The sequence below is a fragment of the Garra rufa genome, chromosome 25 (assembly GCF_049309525.1).
Source record: "Garra rufa chromosome 25, GarRuf1.0, whole genome shotgun sequence".
Taxonomy (NCBI): Eukaryota; Metazoa; Chordata; class Actinopteri; order Cypriniformes; family Cyprinidae; genus Garra; species Garra rufa.
In genome coordinates, this window is record NC_133385.1 from 21,935,654 (window position 1) to 21,957,621 (window position 21,968).

At 37.6% G+C, this 21,968-nt stretch overlaps 3 protein-coding genes across 3 annotated transcripts in view; 1 reads left to right on the plus strand and 2 right to left on the minus strand.

Moving 5' to 3' along the window:
- Nucleotides 1-6,119, plus strand: part of ergic2 (ERGIC and golgi 2) — a 9,219-nt gene extending 3,100 nt beyond the window's left edge. The window contains exons 7-14 of the mRNA XM_073831525.1: nt 641-742; nt 848-943; nt 1,606-1,661; nt 1,880-1,978; nt 3,526-3,623; nt 3,809-3,971; nt 4,515-4,594; nt 4,676-6,119. Of these exons, the coding sequence (XP_073687626.1) occupies nt 641-742; nt 848-943; nt 1,606-1,661; nt 1,880-1,978; nt 3,526-3,623; nt 3,809-3,971; nt 4,515-4,594; nt 4,676-4,741 (760 nt within the window). The 3' untranslated portion in view covers nt 4,742-6,119. The remainder of the gene's footprint in view (nt 1-640; nt 743-847; nt 944-1,605; nt 1,662-1,879; nt 1,979-3,525; nt 3,624-3,808; nt 3,972-4,514; nt 4,595-4,675) is intronic.
- A 127-nt stretch (nt 6,120-6,246) lies between these two features.
- Nucleotides 6,247-7,522, minus strand: LOC141301272 (uncharacterized). Its single transcript, XM_073831526.1, has 3 exons — nt 7,347-7,522; nt 7,177-7,246; nt 6,247-7,071 (listed from the first exon to the last, which is right to left on the minus strand). The coding sequence occupies exons 1-3, from the start codon at nt 7,460-7,462 to the stop codon at nt 6,811-6,813; spliced, it is 447 nt and encodes a 148-aa protein (XP_073687627.1). The 5' UTR covers nt 7,463-7,522; the 3' UTR covers nt 6,247-6,810.
- Nucleotides 7,523-9,137: 1,615 nt separating this feature from the next.
- magi2b (membrane associated guanylate kinase, WW and PDZ domain containing 2b) overlaps nt 9,138-21,968 on the minus strand; it is an 80,381-nt gene continuing 67,550 nt past the window's right edge. Inside the window, exons 17-21 of the mRNA XM_073831635.1 lie at nt 18,284-18,476; nt 17,804-17,947; nt 16,884-17,022; nt 15,691-15,779; nt 9,138-13,574 (exon numbers count right to left, since the gene is read on the minus strand). Coding sequence (XP_073687736.1) covers nt 13,518-13,574; nt 15,691-15,779; nt 16,884-17,022; nt 17,804-17,947; nt 18,284-18,476 — 622 coding nt within the window. The 3' untranslated portion in view covers nt 9,138-13,517. The remainder of the gene's footprint in view (nt 13,575-15,690; nt 15,780-16,883; nt 17,023-17,803; nt 17,948-18,283; nt 18,477-21,968) is intronic.

Sequence of the window (21,968 nt, forward strand, 5' to 3'; positions counted from 1 at the left end):
ATATATATATATATATATATATATTATATATATATATATATATATATATATATATATATATATATTATTATTATTATTATTATTATTATTATTAATTTTTTTTTTTTTTAAACCGTTTAACTGATAGTAATAATCGGTTAAAATTCTTACTGACGGTTAACGGTTAAACGGTCAATATGAGCATCCCTATTTAGAGCCCTTTGAAGCTGCATTTAAACTGCATTTTCATAACAAAAATGTACAGATAATGTACTCACCCCGCTGCATTTTGGAAGTTCAAACTCGGGGGCACCATAGAAGTCCATTATATGGAGAGAAATCCTAAAGTGTTTTCCTCAGTTCTTTACGACTGAAGAAAGAAAGACATGAACATCTTGGATGACAACGGGGTGAGTACATTATCTGTACATTTTTGTTATGAAAGTGAACTACTCATTTAGTATAACATAAATGATGTATCTTACTGAAATATGTAGAAGAAAACCCACGCCGGCTGCGGCATCATGACATGTTTACGTCCTGCCAGGCTGGCATCTAGTGTTTCTCGTCTCTGCCATTTGTAAGCTCTTTCAGTAGCTGTGGTCTACTTTCTACAGTTTACATTATATTATCCTAACTGTCATGGCTTTGTGTCTCTCAGGACACTTTTGCTCATTCAGAACCGGCTGCGTGAGGAACATTCACTCCAGGATGTTTTGTTTAAGAATGTGATGAAAGGTGCCCCCACTGCACTACCACCCAGGTCAGAATACATGACATCTGTTCTGGAATGTATTACGCCACATATCAAACAAGAATATAGCAGTCGATTTTCAATGGAGTATGTTGTTTTCTATCAACTCTGTAGGGAAGATGATCCCACTCAGCCTCTAAATGCCTGCCGGATACACGGACACCTTTATGTCAATAAAGTAGCAGGAAATTTCCACATCACTGTCGGAAAGTATGTTTCCTTTCAATTGTATTTTACATCCAGATATATCTCACCTCTATTAAAAGTTGTTTATAAAGGGATAGTTCATCCAAATTGAAAATTCTGTCATTAATTACATACCCTCATGTAAGACCTTCATTCATCTTAAGAACACAAATTAAGATATTTTTGATGAAATCTGAGATCTTTCTGACCCTGCATAGACAGCAACACAACTGACACGTTCAAGGCCCAGAAAGATAGTAAGGACATCTTGTGAACGCATGTAAAAGACTGACAGAGAGAAGAAATTGTTGAATAAAGTCGTTATTTTTGTTTTCTTTGCACACAGAAAGTATTTTCGTAGCTTGATAAAATTACGGTTGAACCTATGGACTATTTTATCGATATCCTTACTACTATTCTGGGCCTTGAACGTGTCAGTTGTGTTGCTGTCTTTGCAGGGTCAGAAAGCACTTGAATTTTATCCAAAATATCTTAATTTGTGTTCTGAAGATGAACAAAGGTCTTACGGGTTTGAAACAATGTGAGGGCGAATAATTAATGACAGAATTTTCATTTTTGGTTAACTATACCTTTAAGAACCGCAGCCCAACTTTCAGAGTTCAGATGTGTGTCAAATGTGTGATTTGTGATCGTCTCTAAATTTTCTTATTTCATATTCATTTCAGGGCCATCCCACACCCTCGAGGTCATGCTCATCTAGCAGCCCTGGTCAGCCATGAGAGTAAGCTGAAGAGCTTCTTCAGACCTAACATATGTTCTAGATAAGTGTTTTTGATTCTGTAGATATAATCTGAATGGCTTATTATATGCAAAACGTATCTAGTACTTTCGAATCCAGACCAGAAGGCAACATCTGTTCCACACAAAAAAAAGCAAATGGTGCCTTAAATTTTATGCTCAACAGGTCGGTTTGCTAACAAGGAGTGTTTTACGTTTCAGCATACAACTTTTCCCATCGGATAGACCACCTGTCTTTTGGAGAGGAAATACCTGGCATATTAAATCCACTGGATGGCACAGAAAAAGTGTCAGCAGATCGTAAGAAATCAAAACATTTATCAATATTTAAGGAAATACATTTTTGTGTTTTTTCTAATTCAAATCAAAATTTCTTATCAGCACACACATAGAACAGTAAGATCCAAAAGTTGAAGAACATTTTTTTTGCATTTCTCTAATTCAGTTGTCTTCAAAAATATTTTTTTAAATCACAAATTATATTACCATTGTAAATATATTTATACTGATAATACAATTTATATATAAGAATATATAAGTAATATATAACAATAAATATATTAAAATATAGCTGCAAGAAGCAATTACGGGGCCAAGCACTCAAAGGGAAAATGAGGAGCTAAGCATGGCAGGAACAGCAGACCAACTGCAACAATACGTAAAAGGAAGCAATTTTAAGATGATTTTAGTCAAAAAGACTGAAAAATGACATCAAACGCCTACTGATATGATTTAATGGCTTATTATGTTTGACCAAAAGGGGGCGCTGTTATCAAATCGATGTGGTGTGTTTAGTGTGAGGTGACAAAGTCACAATCAAAGTTTGGTGTCATTATGTCAAAGCTTTGCAGAGATAAATCCTACAAATAATTGTAGAGGCGCTGTACAAAAGCGGTTTCATCTATCAACATGAAATCCATAACTTTTTGTCAGCACAGTCTGAAGATGATCTGACTCAATTTTGGTGAAAATCGGACGAACGCTCTAAAAGTAGGTTTTCTACATGAATCAAAATGGCGGACAGGAAGTTTGGCCAACTGTGGCATAATTGGTATCTATTTTGTCGGCATGACCCAGGGAACATTTTGAGACCAGTTTAATTACAATAGGCTAATGCTATCTACAGTTATTAGCATTTTTGGAAATTTCATAATTAATGGTTAATGAATGGTTTATTACTCTTGACCAATAGGTGGCGCTGTTACCAAATTGATGTGGTGTAATCACTGTGAGGTGTAATCACTGCGGAAGAAGAAGAAGTAGAAGAAACGGAATAATAATAATAACGCCAACGGATACAATAGGTGCCACCGCACCTTCGGTGCTTGGCCCCTAATTACACAGTTCGATACAACTGTATGAAAATCTGGAATCTGAGGGTGCAAAAAAAAATCTAAATATTGAGAAAATCACCTTGTCCAAATATAGTTCTTAGCAATGCATAGTACTACTTCAAAATTCAGTTTTGATATATTAATGGTAGGAAATTTACAAAATATCTTCATGGAACATGATCTTTAATTAATATCCTAATGATTTTTGGCATAAAAGAAGAATCGACAAATTTGATCCATACAATGTATTTTGTATTTCTACAAATATACACCTGTGCTACTTAAGACTGGTTTTGTGGTTCAGGGTCACATATTATCAGCAATTGGAAATACAATTTAAATGTACAAATATATAAATAATATGCCATTATAATATATAAATAAAAAGTTAAATTCAATTATTTTTGTAAATTATTGGTCTTAGACTATTAAAACCTCACAAATGATGTTGGCATTAAAAAAAGGTCAATTTGTGATGAGCCTGACTTGAATGTTTTCTTTCTTTCTTGCTAGATAATCAAATGTTCCAGTACTTTATCACTATTGTGCCCACAAAACTGCAGACATACAAGGTGGCAGCGGACACACACCAGTATTCAGTCACTGAGCGGGTACAGCTTTAAATATATATTCATTACCATCTGGTGTTTAAATTAAAGTTATATTTAAAACTGACATGATTTGCTACATTTTCCAAAGTTATGTTTTAAAGAAGTCATCTTTGTAAAGTACATTGTGTTTGCATGACCGCCCAAGGATGATCACTGACGCCACATTTGGATTCACTTTCCTTTAGGAGCGAGTGATAAACCATGCAGCGGGGAGTCATGGGGTTTCTGGGATCTTTATGAAGTATGACATCAGCTCTCTGATGGTGAAGGTGACTGAGCAGCACATGCCCTTGTGGCAGTTCCTCGTGCGGCTCTGTGGCATCGTTGGAGGCATTTTCTCGACAACAGGTAAAGCATTTTTGTGTATTTGAACCCTTTCCAACAATGACTGTATGATTTTGAGATTCATCTATTCACACTGAGGACAACTCAGGGACTCATAAGCAACTATTACATGTGGTTCAAACGCTCCAGAAAGAAAACACGATGCATTAAGAGCCAATGAATTTGTAGATCAGGGTACATTTAAGTATCTTCTATAGCTTTTAAAGGGCAATCTTCAATTAATATAAAAAGACATTTAGGCAAAATAAGAAAAATGCATTCATCCTTATTCTGTTCAAAAGTTTTCACCCCTGCCTCTTAATGCATCGTTTTTCGATTTTCTTTTGTGGACTATATGTAAACATATTTTATGTGAAATATCTTATTCAGGTCAGCACTAAATAAATAATACCATGCATTTTCTATGATTCTTCTTATTTTGGTAAAATAATTTAACATTTTGCAGATTCTGCAAGGTGTATGTAAACTTTTGACCTCTACTGTACATGCTAAAAAAAATGAAAATCTAATTTGAAATGATTCAATGATTGTGATTGGTTTCTGCAGGCATGTTACACAGCTTTGTTGGCTTCTGTGTAGACGTGGTGTGCTGTCGTTTTAAACTGGGGGTTTATAAGCCGAAAAGTGTAAGTAGTACTTTTTCATTTTTGGGTTTCATCTTTGAATTGTTTTGGAACTGAACACTGATAGTTGTCTTTTGTCTTTAGATGAGTGATTTTGACGGCCACGTGAACAGCCTGACGCCTCTGCTATCTGAGAACACTGAACACTAGCTGGGCTCTCCTCCAATCAACATTTAAAGCTCATTTCAGTCATTTTTCAATCTGAATCACAACTGTAAGTTTTCAGGAATCAGTTAATACATAAAATGGAGGTTGGTTGTCATTTGTGGTACTGTTCAAATCTAAGCACTGACACAATAACTGTTGCAAGCACAGGCATAAATTCATAAATAAGTAGATTGAATTTTCCCAGAAAAAGTGAATTTAAAGGGACAGTTCACCCAAAATGAACCCTCATGTTGTTTCAGTCTCGTTAGACCTTCGTTCATCTTCAGAACACAAATTAAGATTTTTTTGATGAAATCCGGGAGCTTTCTGACCCTGCATAGACAGCGACGCGACATGTTCAAGGACCAAAGGTAGTGAGGACATTGTTAAAATTGCTCATTTGACATCAGTGGTTCAACTGTAATGTTATGAAGCAACAAGAACATTTTTGTGCGCAAAGAAAACAAAGATAAAGATTTATTCAGCAATTTCTTCTCTACCTTTCTGGGCCTTGAACATGTCAGTTGCGCTGCTGTCTTGGCAGGGTGAGAAAGCTCTCGGATTTCATCAAAAATATCTTAATTTGTGTTCCAAAGATAAACAAAGGTCTTACGGTTTTGGAACGACACAAGGACGAGTAGTTAATGACAAAAACTATTCCTTTTTAAGAATTTGCAGTTGTTATAGAAAAAGATTCTCACATAAAAGCTTGTCAGTTATTATTATTGCCCTCATAAAGACATGTTTTATTTTTCTAAATGCAGGTTTTTTAATTATAACTTAAAAAGTGCAGGTCTAAATCTGAATATCAGACAATTTAGTTTTAGTGACTTTAATACAAGTTTAAAAGATGAGGTGGCATCAGGAAGCTTTTAGACACGATCCATCATAACAGTATTTGGATCTGGTTGGGATGTTTGATGTAATGATCCCCAACCACATCTGAGATCTCCACCTCAGGAAGGTATGATTATTTAGCAAAAATTATGTATGATATTATTGACACCTAAGGGTCCATTATAATGCAGTCACGATTGTATTTGATTGAATGGCCGAATTATAAGGGAAGAAGTGTGGAATAATTCATTTAAAGCTTATTGAACATTCTTTCTGATGGAAATCATTTCCCACATTATTTTTGCATGATTACAGATCACACTGTTCATTCGCATTTTCTTGTGCCAAATCCTTTTCTAGTTCCATTAAGGTCCCTGCAATGGTTAAATCAGAAGAAAATTTCCCTTTTTAAAAGTCAAATCCTGTTGATGTATTTTGCTTAATTTATGAAATTTAACATGACGTTCTCCAGGTTCAGAATGTTTTATTTGCCTGTTTTTCTGTCTCTTGAGAGTTCAAATAAAGAATTTCATATGCACCTGCACACCTCTGATCTGTTTTTAAGCATCGCCATGTGTCCGTTCTTGTCTCCCAAACTGTCCGTAATTGTTGTCCTCTCTTGAAGTACTAATCACTAAAAGCCTGAGGTATTTTTGTTTATTAAAATGATAAATATACCATGTCACTGAACATTCTCATTTGTTTTTGTTGGTGCTTTCTTACCCAAAGGACTCAAGAAGGTGCAAATGTGCAAATGACAATTACTAGAGCAGCTGGTTTAGGAAACAAATCAGAAATCACCTTTGTTCAAGCATCAACCAACAGATCAAGAAGGCCATACAAATCATAAGTAGATTTTCATACCCTGAGGAAATAATGAAAAGTGAAGAGATAATTCACCTCATGTCGTTCCAAACCCAAATTACTTTCTTTGTTCTATAATATTCATTTTTCAGACTGTTACAGTTATTAGTTCATTATAATTCATAAAGTTGTCGAGCTTCAAAAGAATTTCCATTCTATTAGGCCACTCTTTAGTCCGTTTTGAAGGTTGAAAACTGCAGTCCCCTGGGATTCGCTGTAACTGCATGCAAAAGAGTGACCAGGACATTCTTCAAAACATCTCCTTTTGTACTCCACAGAAGGAAAAAAACAGGCAGGTTTGCAACGACATGATGATGACTAAATGAAGTATCTCTGTAAATATTTGGAAAAACGATGACTTAAGGTTTAAATCATGTGAAAAAAATCTCTCGAACAAGCTTGAGAGCCTCATCGTCCACATTAGGCTTTTCAGAAGGAGGAGGTTTGAGATGGCAGTCTGGTTTTGTATTGGTACCTTCTTCCATGCAGTTTCCATATGGCACAGTCTCTAGCTCTGCAATGTTTGAAACACATGTCCTGTCCTGCACATCGTTGTCTGACATGTCTTCTTCATCTGTCTCCGGAATGATCCTCATCTCCTCTGGGGCTTGCGTTGCATCTTTAGTACACGTCTAAGTTACGATTCGTGAGAGAAATAATAATAAGTATGTATCATGTGGTATAAATAACCGTTTAAAAACACGACAAGTGATTTATGATAATGGAAATCCGTTTACCTCATCATCCTTCAAAAGGCTGAGCGCTGTTTCCACGAGCTCTTGCTCGTTCATCCAATACGTGACAACCCTGAGAACGACAACGTTGGACATCAACATGTTTTTCTTTCATAAAAACCTCCAATACGTTAAAGCTATTATTAAATGATAGTTCTTAAAGCAGTTTGTACCTTTCGAGCCGCTTCTTCGCGATCCTTTTTGTGCTTTCACAACGCGCTTTGTGTTTACTGCTATGAAAGTCAGATTTCATCATCCACGGAGGAAGGTTTCTATGCTTTTCAGACATTATTATGTAGTTTAGGGGTCGTTTGATTATGAACGTTCCATACAGAATATTGTTTTTAACCTCTTCATTGAATGTTTTTCACATATTGAATGTAACATAATACGCCACCGTGTGGTCTGGAAGACAACATGAAGAGACTGGGGCTAGTTGTCACGTTTTACTTCAGTAAATATTCACAGTAGGCCTACCTACAGTCTGCAGCTTCGAATAAAAGAAATAAACGATTTTTATTATTATTATTAAATAACTGTATACCATTTTTGTGTGACAACTTGCCCCAATGTGACATGAAAAAACATGTATTATTCTGTTTTATCTATCTATCTATCTATCTATCTATCTATCTATCTACAAACCCCTAACATTTCAGCAACCATTTTAGTATATCTTCTCAAGGGACAATACTATAAAATTAAACTTGACTATAAGAATTATTTTATAGTCAATGTGCAGCTTGTATAGCAGTATAGATTTACTGTCCCCTGAAAATAACTCAACATACAGCCATTATTGTCAAAATAGCTGGCAACAAAAGTGAGTACACCCTAAGTGAACTTGTCCAAAGTCTCAATATTTTGTGTTGGCACCATTGTTATCTGGTACTGCCTTAATCATCCTGGGCATGGAATTGACCAGAGCTGCATGGGTTGTTGCTGGGATCCTCTTCCAGCTGCTGGATGTTAGACACATGGTGCTTCTCCACCTTATGCTTGAGGTAGGTTCAGGTCTGGAGACATACTTGGCCACCCCATCACCTTCAGCTTCCTCAGCAAGGCAGTTGTCATCTTGGTGATGTGTTTGGGGTCGTTATCATGTTGGAAAACTGCCGTTCGGCCTAGTTTCTGGAGGGAAGACATCATGTTTTGCTTCAGAATGTACAGTACATAATGAAATCCATGTTTCCTTCAATGAACTGCAGCTCCCCAGTACCAGCAGCACTCATGCAGCCCCAGACCATGATGCTACCAGGCCAGCACCATGCTTGACTGTAGGCAAGACGCAATTTTCTTGGTACTCCTCACCAGGGCATCGCCACACATGCTGGATCTGAGCCAAACAAGTTTATCTTATAATCTCATCAGACCACAGGAAATGGTTCCAGTATTTCATGCTCTTGGACAGGTTGTCTTCAGCAAACTGTTTGCGGGCTTTCTTGTGAGCCAGCTTCAGAAGAGACTTTCTTCTGGGACGATGCCTATGCAAACCGACTTGTTGCAGTGTGCGGCGTATGGTCTGAGCACTGACAAGCTGACCTTCTACTTCTGCAAGCTTTAAAGCAATGCTGGCAGCACTCATGCATCTGTTTTCTGAAACCAGGTTCTCCACCTGACGCACAGAACGAGTGCTCAACTTCGTTGATCGACCCTTGCAAGGCCTGTTCCAAATGGAACCCATCTTGGAGAACCTCTGTATGACCCTGACCACTGTAGTGTTACTCTGTTTCAGGGTGTTACTGTACCTCTAATAGCCTTGGCCATCTTTGTGGAGAGCAACAATTCTAATTCTCAAATCCTCAGAGAGTTCTTTGTCATGAGATGCCATGTTGAACATCCAGTGTCAGTATGAGAGAATTGTACTTAAAGCACCTAATTTTAACTGCTCTAATACAATCTATCACAATAAATAAATGCTCACACTCTGAGAAGCAGAAATGAGTATAAAGAGAGCTATAAAATGAACTTTAGACCTTGTCAAGAGTTTATTTAACAGTATATCAGAATATCATACAGGTAAACAAGATTTTAGCAAAATTTATTATATCCGTACTGTTGCATTTCATAAAAATATTTGATCACTTAGTCTTTGAAACTATCAATAATACATTAAACCATATTTATAGGAGTACAGCTGTACAAGGTAAATACACATCTAACACTAGACAGTAATATTGATCTGAATGGGCCCCGGCACGTGCCATCTTTAACAGATTCAATATTTTCCTCAATAATATAAAATGTTTTTTTTTTCCTTTGTCTTTTCACAGCAGGCAGGATACAGCTTCAAACAGTAAAAGCTATGAGCTGTGCAATAAATGCATCCACATTTTCCTTCACCGTTTCTCGCTGTCTGTCTCTCCATGTAAACAGCAGTTTAATCTAGCACACTGCACCCAATGATGGCGATCAATGGGGACTACAAATATTGTGTGCTAGCTACAAAACCATCAGGGAGATATGAACAGGGAGCATTTTATTGTGGCAAATTACTAATATACACTATCTTGTTTCAACTGCAAAAAAAAAAAAAAAAAAAACACTTGATGAATCTAAAGCATGATTATCTCAAATTAAGTGAGGTTTATGAAAAAAAAATCCAAGACTTTTTTTCTTTCTTTCTTTTTTTTTTTTTTTTTTGCAGTGTTATGAAGTAGGAATGTGATAAGCTTGTATTGATATGCAACTTTTTCACTGCAGCTCCTAACGCAGTTTCTGGATATTCTGTGGTTCACAAAACCGCTTGAAAATCTGGAATTACATTCCACATACCTCCAGAACAATTGAATTGGCACAGTTATCAGCCTGTGATCAGAATGACAGGTGCAGAGCAGCATAAGACAATTTCACAATTAAATGAATACAAAAAGAGGCAAAACACTGCATGGCATCAAACCCTTCCTCCACACTGTGAGATTCAATCACTGTAAATGTTTCTGTTGATCACTATCACCATATGAAATCCATTAACACTGTCTCTTCCATCTAATGAAAAGTTCAGAATGACAGAGGTTCGGATAAAACACTGTTTGCTGTAACAAACACAAAATATTTTCAAAATATTTTCTCCTACCGCTGTCCACATGTGCCAGATCAGAAGTTTTGATCTTTATACATTGTTTTTTACTAACAAAACATTTTCACGACATCAGAAAAAAATTGGCAAAGTTTGTCACCGTTGAATCAAAGGTGAAAACAAAAGCTCAGCTCTTAAGATATTTCTATTTTTTATGTAAAATGCATATTTCATACTGCTCTTTGTCCTGCCAGTAAGGCACTCTGCCCCATACAACTGGGTCCCACCCATTCATGCTAGAGACCCTGATCATGCCCCCATCATTTAAAAACATTGTTTTTTCTTGTCTTTTTTTCCCAGCTGAACCTTAACCATGTCTTGACCAAGCGGGACATGATAAAACGTCAAGCGATAAACCAAAGTGACCGGATACCAATAAGCCGATAATTATTTTGGGTGATAACCGATAAATGGTCAATATTTAAATTCCATTCAATTATTTTTCTAGATAAATAAAAATGTTTTAAATGCTACAAGTGAATTTGGGCATCATGTTATTATAATGTACAGTACGGAAAATGTATGTTCATTTTGAGGCTTGCTTAAAATTACAATAAACAGTGTAATTAAATTAGATTTTTTTTTAAGATTAACTTTAAGTGAGCATTCAATGGCGGTAATTAAATATCTAATATCGACCAATAGTGATATTGGCCGATAGCCGGTATACCAAAATATCACGCACATCTAGCCACAATTGTAATGAGCGGCAGGAAATTTTGCCAATTTTCTAGGTAGCTCCACCCATAATTACATCTTATTAGTCCAAAACACACATTTTGGCCCATAGTTATTGTATTGGTCCAAATCCCAAATTTTTAAAGATTTATTTTTGGCGTTTTTGCCTTTATAGTGATAGAATGATATAGAGCTGACAGGAAGTAGAAGTGGGAGAGAGAGAGCAGGGTGAGATCGGGAAAGGTCCTCGAGCCGGGATTCGAACTTGGGACGCCCGTAGCGCAACGGCACTGTAGGTCATCGTGCTGCCCACAAGGCTATCGGCCCAACACCAAATCCCAAATTGATCTGTGTGTAATAGGGGTGTAACGGTGCACAACAGTACAATTGCTTGTAAATGCCTGTGCGCATTTTACTTTCACTTTCAAATTAGCAGCGATTCGACGTTGACTGAATTGACAACAACAAAACCATCATATCGAACCATATTGAAACCGAACTAAACCGTTTTACCCCTAGTATGTAGCCATGCAAATTGTCATTTTATTGGTCCAAATCCCAAATTTATCTGTATGTAGCCCCACCCATTGTCATCTTACTGGTCCAAATTCAAATTTATCTGTATGTAGCCCACAAGGCTGTTGGCGCTGACACCAAATCCCAAATGTATCTGCATGTAGCCCTGCCCTTTGTCATCCTAATGGTCCAAATCCATATTTATCTGTATGTAGCTCCGCCCATTGTCAATGTATTGGTCTAAATCTTTTATTTGCCCAAAACCTACATTAATCTGTATGTAGCCCCGCCCATAGTGACCTTATTAGTCCAAATTCTAATTTATCTGTATGTAGCCCCGCCCATTGTCATAAAACAGGTCTGAATTCAAATTTGTCTATGTGGAACCGTTCATTGTCAACCCAAATGCCCAAAGTTCTCTTACTGGTCTAAAATCCACATTTATCTGTAAGTAGGCCCGGCCATAGCTATCTTATTGGTCCAAATTGAAATTTATCTGTATTTAGCCCCGCCTATTGTCATAAAACAGGTCTGAATTAAAAATTGTCTATGTGGAACCGTCCATTGTCAATCCAAATGCCCAAAGTTCTCTTCTAAATGTATCTGTACGTAGCCACATTGTCATCTCATTGGTCCAAATACAAATACATCTGTACGTAGCCCCGCCCATTGTCATTTCATTAATCTGAATAAAAATGTATCTGTATGTAGCCCCGCGTATTGTCATCTTATTGGTCTAAATCCAAATTTATCTGTATGTAGCCTGTCCATAGTTACATCATCTTGGTACAAAATCCACATTGGTGTGTATTACATATCAAATAAGTTCTGACTGGATGTGATTTGGATGCATTATGCAGGGTTTTCATTGTTGGGAGCAAACAGGCAAATTATTTGTCATGTCGCACTTGGTTAAGACACGGTGAAAGACCACATGTCTCCTGGTCTCAGACCAAACTGTCCTGAAAAACCATCTTGTTTTAATTAGCTTCGCTAATTAGCTTCCATGAACTCCGGAGCCATCAGAGACATGGGAATGAAGCTTGTGAGGTGTAAGATGGCACCCCAGATCCACAGTGGTTGTGCACAGTACAGGGCCAATGAGGCCGGATTGACACACTGAGGCTTTGAAAACATCCGCGGTCCTTTTTCAGCTTTGTTCGCGATTGTAAACGAACATTTAGCTGGCTGTGGAATTCATGAACTAAACCATACTAATGTTAACATATCATCTTGGGATCTAAAGGGATGCGTCCATGCGGCAGATTTGGCGATTGATATGCATTTACCTCCCATAATTCAGGCCGAATGGGTCGGCGTTATACTTACCCTTGTATCTCCATCATGGCGGTCTCCCTTTGTATTAACTGTCAGAGTTTCAATGTGTATGGTGACTTTTTTCCCATCAGACATATACCGAAACGCAATACTGAAACGTTGAAGTTCTCAACTCAGAAGTTTGTGTGTTTCTTCGGAAATCTCTTTTCATGCTACACATATATTTGCGATATTTGAGCCCCGGTATCGCTAGGGGCTTGGTATGAACTTGATCTTGAAATTATACAAAAAATAAACAACCTCTACATGATAAACAAATAAAAAGAGCTCAGGTCCACCGGACGGAAGAACGAGGCGTTGAAAGTTCGGCTCGTTCCCCTGCGTTGAAAGTTTCCACTCTGGATCCAGAATTAAACAGCGAGAGGGCGAGCCACGCGTCTTTGGCTGCCGTTCATCTGGATCGTCCGGAAAAACGAAAAACAAACTTGGATCAGAGACTATATGAAAAGCAAGTTGGATGCAACAATCCATTTGAGGTTGATGTGTCTCCATCTGTTCTTAATATTTTCGACTTTTATGATCCATCTCCTCCGTTTCTGAGGCTGTTCAAAGCACAGCTCTTACAGGTGGACCTGCCACCCTTCGTTCTGCGGGCGAAGCCCCACAAAACTGACCACGAGGGGCGCCATGATTGGTCCAGACTGTCACAGAATGCCACTGAAAGTCCAGGGTTTGAGGCTGGATGAGATGACGGGTGACGGCGAAGGGCGAGTGTCACGCTAGCGGGGTGAGACTACTTCCGACAAGGCAGGGGCGGCTGGAGAGACAGCACTCCGGGAGGTGGCACTGTCTACCAGGAAACACAAAGAACCTGTAAATCACCCGTTACACCTGACTGCGCAGCAAGGTTACTGCCAGTGGACACAACACAAGTCACAGTGTTGGGAAGCAATGAACTTTTTTAGCTTTTTATTTGAGCTATTTTAGGGTAAAAGATAACATAATTATACTCTTTCTCATCTAGAATTTTGGGAAGTCTGATTCATTTAAAGTATTTTTTACTATGTTTTCAACTTACTACATTATTTATATTAATAAACATTTACAAAAAAAATATTTGATCCCCTGCTGTTTTATATGTTTGCCCACTGATAAAGAAATGAACAGTCTATAACTTTAATAATAGGTTTATTTTAACAGTGAGAGACAGAATAACAACAAAAAAATCCAGAAAAACACATTTCATTTAAATTATAAATTGATTTGCATTTTAATGAGTGAAATAAGTATTTGATCCCCTCTCAATCAGCAAGATTTCTAGCTCCCAAGGTGTCTTTTTATACAGATAACAAGCTGAGATTAGGAGCACTCTTTTAAAGGGAGTGCTCCTAATCTCAGTTTGTTACCTGTATAAAAGACACCTGTCCACAGAAGCAGTCAATCAATCAATCAATCAATCAGATTCTAAACTCTCCACCATGGCCAAGACCAAAGAGCTGTCCAAGGATGTCAGGGACAAGATTGTAGACCTACACAAGGATGGAATGGGCTACAAGACCATCACCAAGCAGCTTGGTGAGAAGCTGACAACAGGTGCGATTATCCGCAAATGGAAGAAACACAAAATAATCTCCCTCGGTCTGGGGCTTCATGCGAGATCTCACCTCGTGGAGTTTGAATGATCATGAGAACGGTGAAGAATCAGCCCAGAACTACACGGCAGGATCTTGTCAATGATCTCAAGGCAGCTGGGACCATAGTCACCAGGAAAATAACTGGTAACACACTACACTGTGGAGGACTGAAATGTGGAGGACGTGGAGAACTGTAATCCTGCAGCGATCGCAACGTCCCCGTGCTCAAGAAAGCACATGTACAGGCCTGTCTGAAGTATGCCAACGAACATCTGAATGATTCAGACGAGAACTGGGTGAAAGTGTTTTGGTCAGATGAGACCAAAATCGAGCTCTTTGGCATCAACTCAACTCGCTGTGTTTGGAGGAGGAGGAATGCTGCCTATGACCCCAAGAACACCATCCCCACTGTCAAACATGAAGGTGGAAACATTATGCTTTGGGTATGTTTTTCTGATAAGGGGACAGGACAACTACACCGCATCAAAGGGATGATGGACGGGGCCATGTACCATCAGGGCCAGGGCACTAAAGCCTGCCAGGGCATTAAAATTGGTTCTAGATGGGTATTCCAGCATGACAATGACCTAAAACACACAGCAAAGGCACCAAAGGAGTGGCTCAAGAAAAAGCACATTAAGGTCCTGGAGTGACCTAGCCAAATCTGTGGAGGGAGATGAAGGTTCAGGTTGCCAAACCTCAGCCTCGAAAACCTTATTGACTTGGAGAGGATCTGCGTAGAGGAGTGGGACAAAGTCCCTCCTGAGATGTGCGTAAACCCAGTGGCCAACTACAAGAAACGTCTGACCTCTGCGATTGCCAACAAGAGTTTTGCTAAGTCATGTTTTGCGAAGGGCTTAAATACTTATTTCACTCAATGAAATGTTTTGAAATGTGTTTTTCTGGATTTTTTGTTGTTATTCTGTCTCTCACTGTTCAAATAAACCAACCATTAAAATTATAGACTGATAATTTCTTTGTCAGTGGACAAACGTACAAAATCAGCAGGGGATCAAATCATTTTTTTCCTCACTGTATTAAGAAATTTCCATGTAGTCAGCTACATTTTGTTAGTAACGGGTATCTTGACTTTCGTTTTAACCACATTACTGCTTTTATGTTTCAGTGTAGCTTCTCAACACTGTCATGCGCACATGCACACAGTGACACAGAACTATACACAAGCACTTTTTTGCCACCAATCACAGTTAAAAGCTACTGAGACATGCAACATATGATAGCATGCCAACGCAAACCGAAACAAAAGCAGAGAGAAAATCTACAGGCACAAAAGAAAGAAGCAAAGAGAGAGACGTGCAGGATGCCACGAACCGTGTCTTTAGAGTGTCCCATTATGAAGAAATAGGGTGAGGCTAGAGTGTCGCTTTTCATGCACATGGTAAGGTTGGTAGATACCATTCCTACAGGACAGGAAGTAAAAGACTGAACTATTGCATTGCAGATTAGAGTTAGAAAAACAGAGCAGCTAATAGAGAAGAGGAGTTAAAAGAACACTAGATGTTTCGTCACTAAATGCGAGTTCACTGAAAGGTTTAATTGATTATAGTGAGTCATCAAAGGCTTTTAAGCTTTTTATCAGAAAGCTTTCAGCTCAAACAAACCATCAAGACCACAGTTACTGAGCTATTGTTCCCTGGTGCTCTTCAATATGTACATTTATGAGCTATCACTCCATTACTTCAACCAAAATCAGCAGGTTTTTATCAAATAGTTGCACTCGTGAGCTACTGCCACTAACTGTTGCTATTTTTACCACAACACAACTGATACGATGCCAAATTGTGCACCTTTTAGTTGTAATTTTCAGTCGAAGGGCAACAAGACAAGTAATGTAAGTCTTCACTGCTTTTCCTAGAGATAAGAAGAGGGGAAAAGAATGGGAAGATGCCTGTGGATGAATAAAACTTCCTAAAGACCGGCATCTTTGTTCTCTCCACCTTAGCCCTGATGCCTTTGAGGCTTTTAGTAGACCTCAGCTACTGAAAGAGCTTACAAATGGCAGAGACAAGAAACGCTAGATGCCATCCTGGCAGGATGTAAACATGTGATGCATGTCATGACGCCGCAGCCACTAAAGGAGTTTCTCAGTGTGGATTTCACTCGATATCTGGAGGCGTTTAGACTCCTTGTGGAGAAAAATCAATGGTGTGGCATTTGGCTTAAGCTTATATATCGCCAACTGTAAGCTCTTTCAGTAGCTGTGCTTATCGTATCAGTTTTTTATTTATCCGAGTTGTGTTGCAGTAAAAATAGCAACAGGTAGCACCAGTAGCTCACCTAATGCAACCATTTAACGTCACTGAAATAATGGTGCCCCCCATAGTCCAAAATATGTATAAAACAATGTGGATTTTTTAGATAACATAAATCTTTCATGGGTTTTCTACTACATATTTCAGTGAGAAACATCATTTATGTTATATTAAGCCATACAAGTCTTCTCTTTAAACTAAACTTTTAAAAGAATAAAACTGTTTTTTGGCTTTGTGTGTTGTGGTACCCACCATATTCCGGCACCTGTCCCGTGCCTCTTTTCAAAAGCAGACGTACTCGACGACCGCCGGCCTTGATGAGCTCGATGGCACGAGTGTGACTCATGTCTCTCGTACTCTCACCGTTAATTTCAATAATTTGATCTCCAACCTGTGGACATGAGGAAAATCAGGGAATATTTCACATCAGGATCTTGTATCACCTTGAAGTTGTTTATTGTGTGATAACTGACCAATCAGAATCAAGCGTTCCAGAGAGTAGTGTAATAAATCCAAAGACACTACTGTTCAAAAGTTTGGGCTTAATTTTTCGATCAAAAACACTGAAAAAAAACTGTAAAAATGTGAAATATTTTTTATAATTCTAAGTAACTGTTTTCTATTGTAATATATTATAAAATGTAATTTATTCTTGTGATGCAAAGCTGAATTTTCAGCATCATTACTCCAGTCTTGAGCGTCACAAGATCCTTCAGAAATCATTCTAGTATTCTAGTATATTATCAATAGTTGAAAACTGTTTAATATTTCAGGATTCTGTGAAAAGATACAGTACAGCATTTATTTGAAATAGATTTTCTGTACCATTATAAATGTCTTTACTGTTAACTTTTGATCCATTTAAAGAGTTCACCCAAAAATGAACATTCTGTCATTAATTACTCACCCTCATGTCATTCCAAATCCGTAATTTTCATTTTTGGGTGAACTAACCCTTTAATGCATCCTTTAAAAATTAAACTGACCCTAAAGTTGAATGGTAGTACTGTATATTCTGCAAGTCAAATGTACTTTCACGTAAAAAAAAATATATTTTTACACAGGGTGAAACATTCAAAATAGATTTTAACAGTTTGAGTGTGAGACTCTCGTTATTAAAGTGCAAATATCAGAAACCTTTTATATCTTACAAGTCTGAAGAGCTTTCTCACCCTCATTCTGCCGTTGCGGATCGCAGGTCCGTCCTCAGCCAGTCTTAGCACAAACAGGTCCATCTTGTATTCCCGTCCTCCGCGGATACTAAAGCCAAATCCCTTCACGCTCTTCTCAAGTTCCACAGTGAAATAGTCATAGTCCTGAAAAAATAAATACAACTTAAAAATGAATAAAAACATTGAAGTGTGGCACGTCGCTTTTCAAGACAACTTCCACATTAGCTTTTATCTTTATATTTAAAATATTAATTTATATGTATGTACTTAACATCAAAAATGTGTTCTTTTTTTATTCAGTGTACAGAACAAATACTAATGCTCTTTATTTTTTAAGTGCTATAGCAGGGGATTTCATTATGTAGGAAAAACATGGCACTTCTAATGGTGATTTTATTGATTTTCCAGCTGCACTGTGCTATAATTGTATCATACTCTGGATGTCAAGTAATATTTTGATGTAATAAAATGCAGTTTGACCTGTGGTCTGTAATCGGCGATGGAGTGCTGTCTGTAGTCTATGAGAGCAGGTGGGTGTCTGTACTCCATGGTGGGCGGCTGTCTATAGTCTGCTACTGGAGGATGTCTGTAGTCCACCGGAGGCTGTCTGTAGTCTGTATATGCAGCTTGGCAGATATCTGGTTTAACATCCTGCCTGGCTTTAACCTCCGACCTGTGGGTACCAACAAGATCAAATTAAACAATCCTGTCCCACAATTCAACAGAATGAATAACTTCATCAAGTAGAGTAACTTTCCACTAGATGGGTAAAGTTTATAGACAAATTTTGTTGGCTAAGTTGGCTTGAGAAAGCCTTGTCTGAAAGTTTGAAATAACTTTGAAAAGCTTAAAGTTTGAATTTAATTGTTGAAATTAAATTTGGGACAGAGTGGGAACACACGCATGTTTCTAGCATGAATCAACATGTTGCTACCATGATTTAAAGGGATAGTTCACCCAAAAATGAAAATTTGAGGTTTATCTGCTTACCCCCAGGGCATCCAAGATGTAGATGTTACGCCAGGCCAGCAGAGGGAGCCCTTACCCACACTAACTGTTGCTGCTCCCTCTGCTGCCTCTATGGTAGCTTCCTGTCTGCCTTCCATAAAAGCCAGCTTCACACACACACTCATCGCGAAGTATTGATTTGCTGTTGCGGACATTACCAAGCGTTTTCCTTGCTCCCAGGTTCTCCTAGTCTCCTTGTTGTTTTCCCTAGCCATAGTTCTGTTTTGTTTTCCCAGTCTTAGCCATAGTTTTCTAGTTTCTTGTTTTCATTTGTTTGTTTCATTTTCACGTTTGGACTGCTCTTTGGATTTTGACCCTTTGCCTGTGTTCTATTGGATTACTCTCTGGATTATCTCTGCTGTTGTTGTTCGCTGGTGATTGACCCTGTCTGTTTTGACCTAGTCTATTAAAGCCTTGCATTTGGATCCCCACTCTCTCAGTCGTCCCGCTTGTAACAGTAGGTGACTTTGTTTCTTCAGCAGAACACAAACAAAGATTTTTAACGAAAACCGGTGCAGTCTGTCATCCAAATAATGGCAGTGGATGGGCACCAGACCTTTAAGTAAAAAAAACAAAACATGCACAGACAAATCCAAATTACACCCTGCGACTCGTGACGATACATTGATGTCCTAAGACATGAAACGATTGTTTTTTGCGAGAAACTGAACAGTATTTATATAATTTTTTACCTTTGATACGCAGCCACGTCCATCCGTCATGAGCACGAGCTTTTTATCCGGCTCGTGACATGTGTACGCGCTCTGGCGTAGTATATGCAAACGCCGTAAGGGGAAATCGGTGAAAAGTCCCGGATGAGTTTGTGCAAGCAAACGTAATCTTTTAGCTCTAAATCGGTTTGAACAATCAGGTTAAGCGCAAGTAATTACAATTTTGAATAGCCGCTATACCCACAGTCTCTGTGCACTGTGTAAACAATGAGTGTCGTATACACGCGACAGATCGCTTCCGGTGTTTGCGTATTCTACGCCAGAGCGCATACACATGTAACGAACGGATGCTAAACTCGTGCTCATGACAGATGGACGTGGCTGTGTATCAAAGGTAAAAAATGGTATAAATACTGTTCAGTTTTTCGCAAAAACCAATCGTTTCGTGTCTTAGGACATCAATGTATCGTCATGAGTCGCAGGGTGTAATTTGGATTTGTCTGTGCATGTTTTTTTTTTTCTTTACTTAAAGGTCTGGTGCCCATCCACTGCCATTATTTGGCTGACAGACTGCACCGGTTTTCGTTAAAAATCTTCGTTTGTGTTCTGCTGAGGAAACAAAGTCACCTACATCTTGGATGCCCTGGGGGTAAGCAGATAAACCTCAAATTTTCATTTTTGGGTGAACTATCCCTTTAAGGTGAATTAGCATGTCATTAGCATGATTTAGTATGTTCCTACCATGTTGTTACCATGATTAGCAAGCAGTGTTGGGGAGTAACTAGTTACATGTAACGGCGTTACGTAATTTAATTACAAAATAAATGTAACAGTAATTCGTTACAGTTACTTAGAAAAATGTGTAATTAAATTACAGTTACTTACGAAAATGTTAAAGATTACAAATGGGGTTACATCTAAAAAATTTCTTTACAAATCTGGGATATGTTGAATAATATTAATCTGTTGTTTTGTCTGTTATGCACGATGCCTTCTGCTAAGGCCATTTATTAAAGCGGTGCTATTCTGATGCTTTTGATTGGTTTGAATTTGCGGTGCACCACGTCTGCCAATTAGGTTAATCCTCTTTGTCAGCGCTTTCATCGTCCCCTTTGTGTAATTCGAGACCAATATTAAAAACATTCATAACAAATTAGCTAGCCTGCTAGCTGCCTTTACCAGACACACTTGTATTTATCAACCCTTTCACAAAAAATACCGCATTTTTTTATCCTTGAATAAGGTTGGTAATGTCAGATCTAACTTGCGATTTTATCACATTAACCCATTTTAATTTTGAGTGTCATTTGTAAAATCAGTGTTTACACTACTGCGTGGTTTTCAGCTGAAACGTGACTAATGATTTGAAGGATGAAAATCGGCGGCAGTTTAGTTTATTTTCGAATAATATAGATCTATTTTTCTCAAGGGTTTGAAACTTTTCTCTATAATGATAGATGTTGATCTAACGTGCCACCTAGTGGACAAATCTCTCAATTAGTTTGTCCCATTTTGTCTTGCAAAATCGAGCCATTATCTAGCGAAGCATCCCAGTTGGTCACTGAATCTAAGCAGTGTTTTAGATGAAATGTAACTTTTTTAATTAAAACAATAAAAAAAAAACAATACCATGGATTTTATGACACAGCTACAATGATGGAGTCTGTTTGGATTTGGCAGTATCTATTCTAGAATCTGTTTTTTCTTCTGTTAGTGAGAAATAATTATTAGCCCTGTATGGTATAATGATTTCCCTTCACACATAGTGGTAAAAAAAAAATAGCATGCAGATTTTTACTATTTTTTTATTATATCAGTAAGAAGAAACAAACGTGTTTTTACTACATTATTATAATCTAGAATTGTGACAATTATAGATTATAATAATGTAGTAAAAACATGTTTTTTTCTTAAATATAACTAAAAATAATTATCTATTATTTTAAATAGATAATTTAGATATTTAAAGAAATCTTTTTTAAGATTTAAGTTTTTCAAGGCATTGTTACTTGCCAGTGTGTCCTGTCATAGCTATGCAAAATTTTGATTTTGTAACAACAGTAAACAATTTATTTTATTTTTTTGTAATAAGGTCTCATTTTGTGATGGCTGTACTTTAAAATTAAATTAATATAATCTTAATTCAAGTGATGAAAGATTTTGAAATTCTAACAGTAAACTACTGTAAGGTCACACCTGCTTGGTATAAATGCTTGAAAATGATTTAGTTGAAAATATCCATTAGAAACTTAAAAGTAATCAAAAAGTAATCAGATGTAATCAGTTACTTTACTTTTCTAAAGCAATTGAAAAGGTACACTACTTATTACATTTTAAATAGGGTAATTTGTAATCTGTAATCTATTACATTTCCAAAGTAACCTCCCCAACACTGTTAGCAAGTGACTAGCATGTTTCTTGCATGATTAGCATGTTACTATCAAGTTACTTCCATGATTCTAGCATGATTACCAAGTTACTGGCCT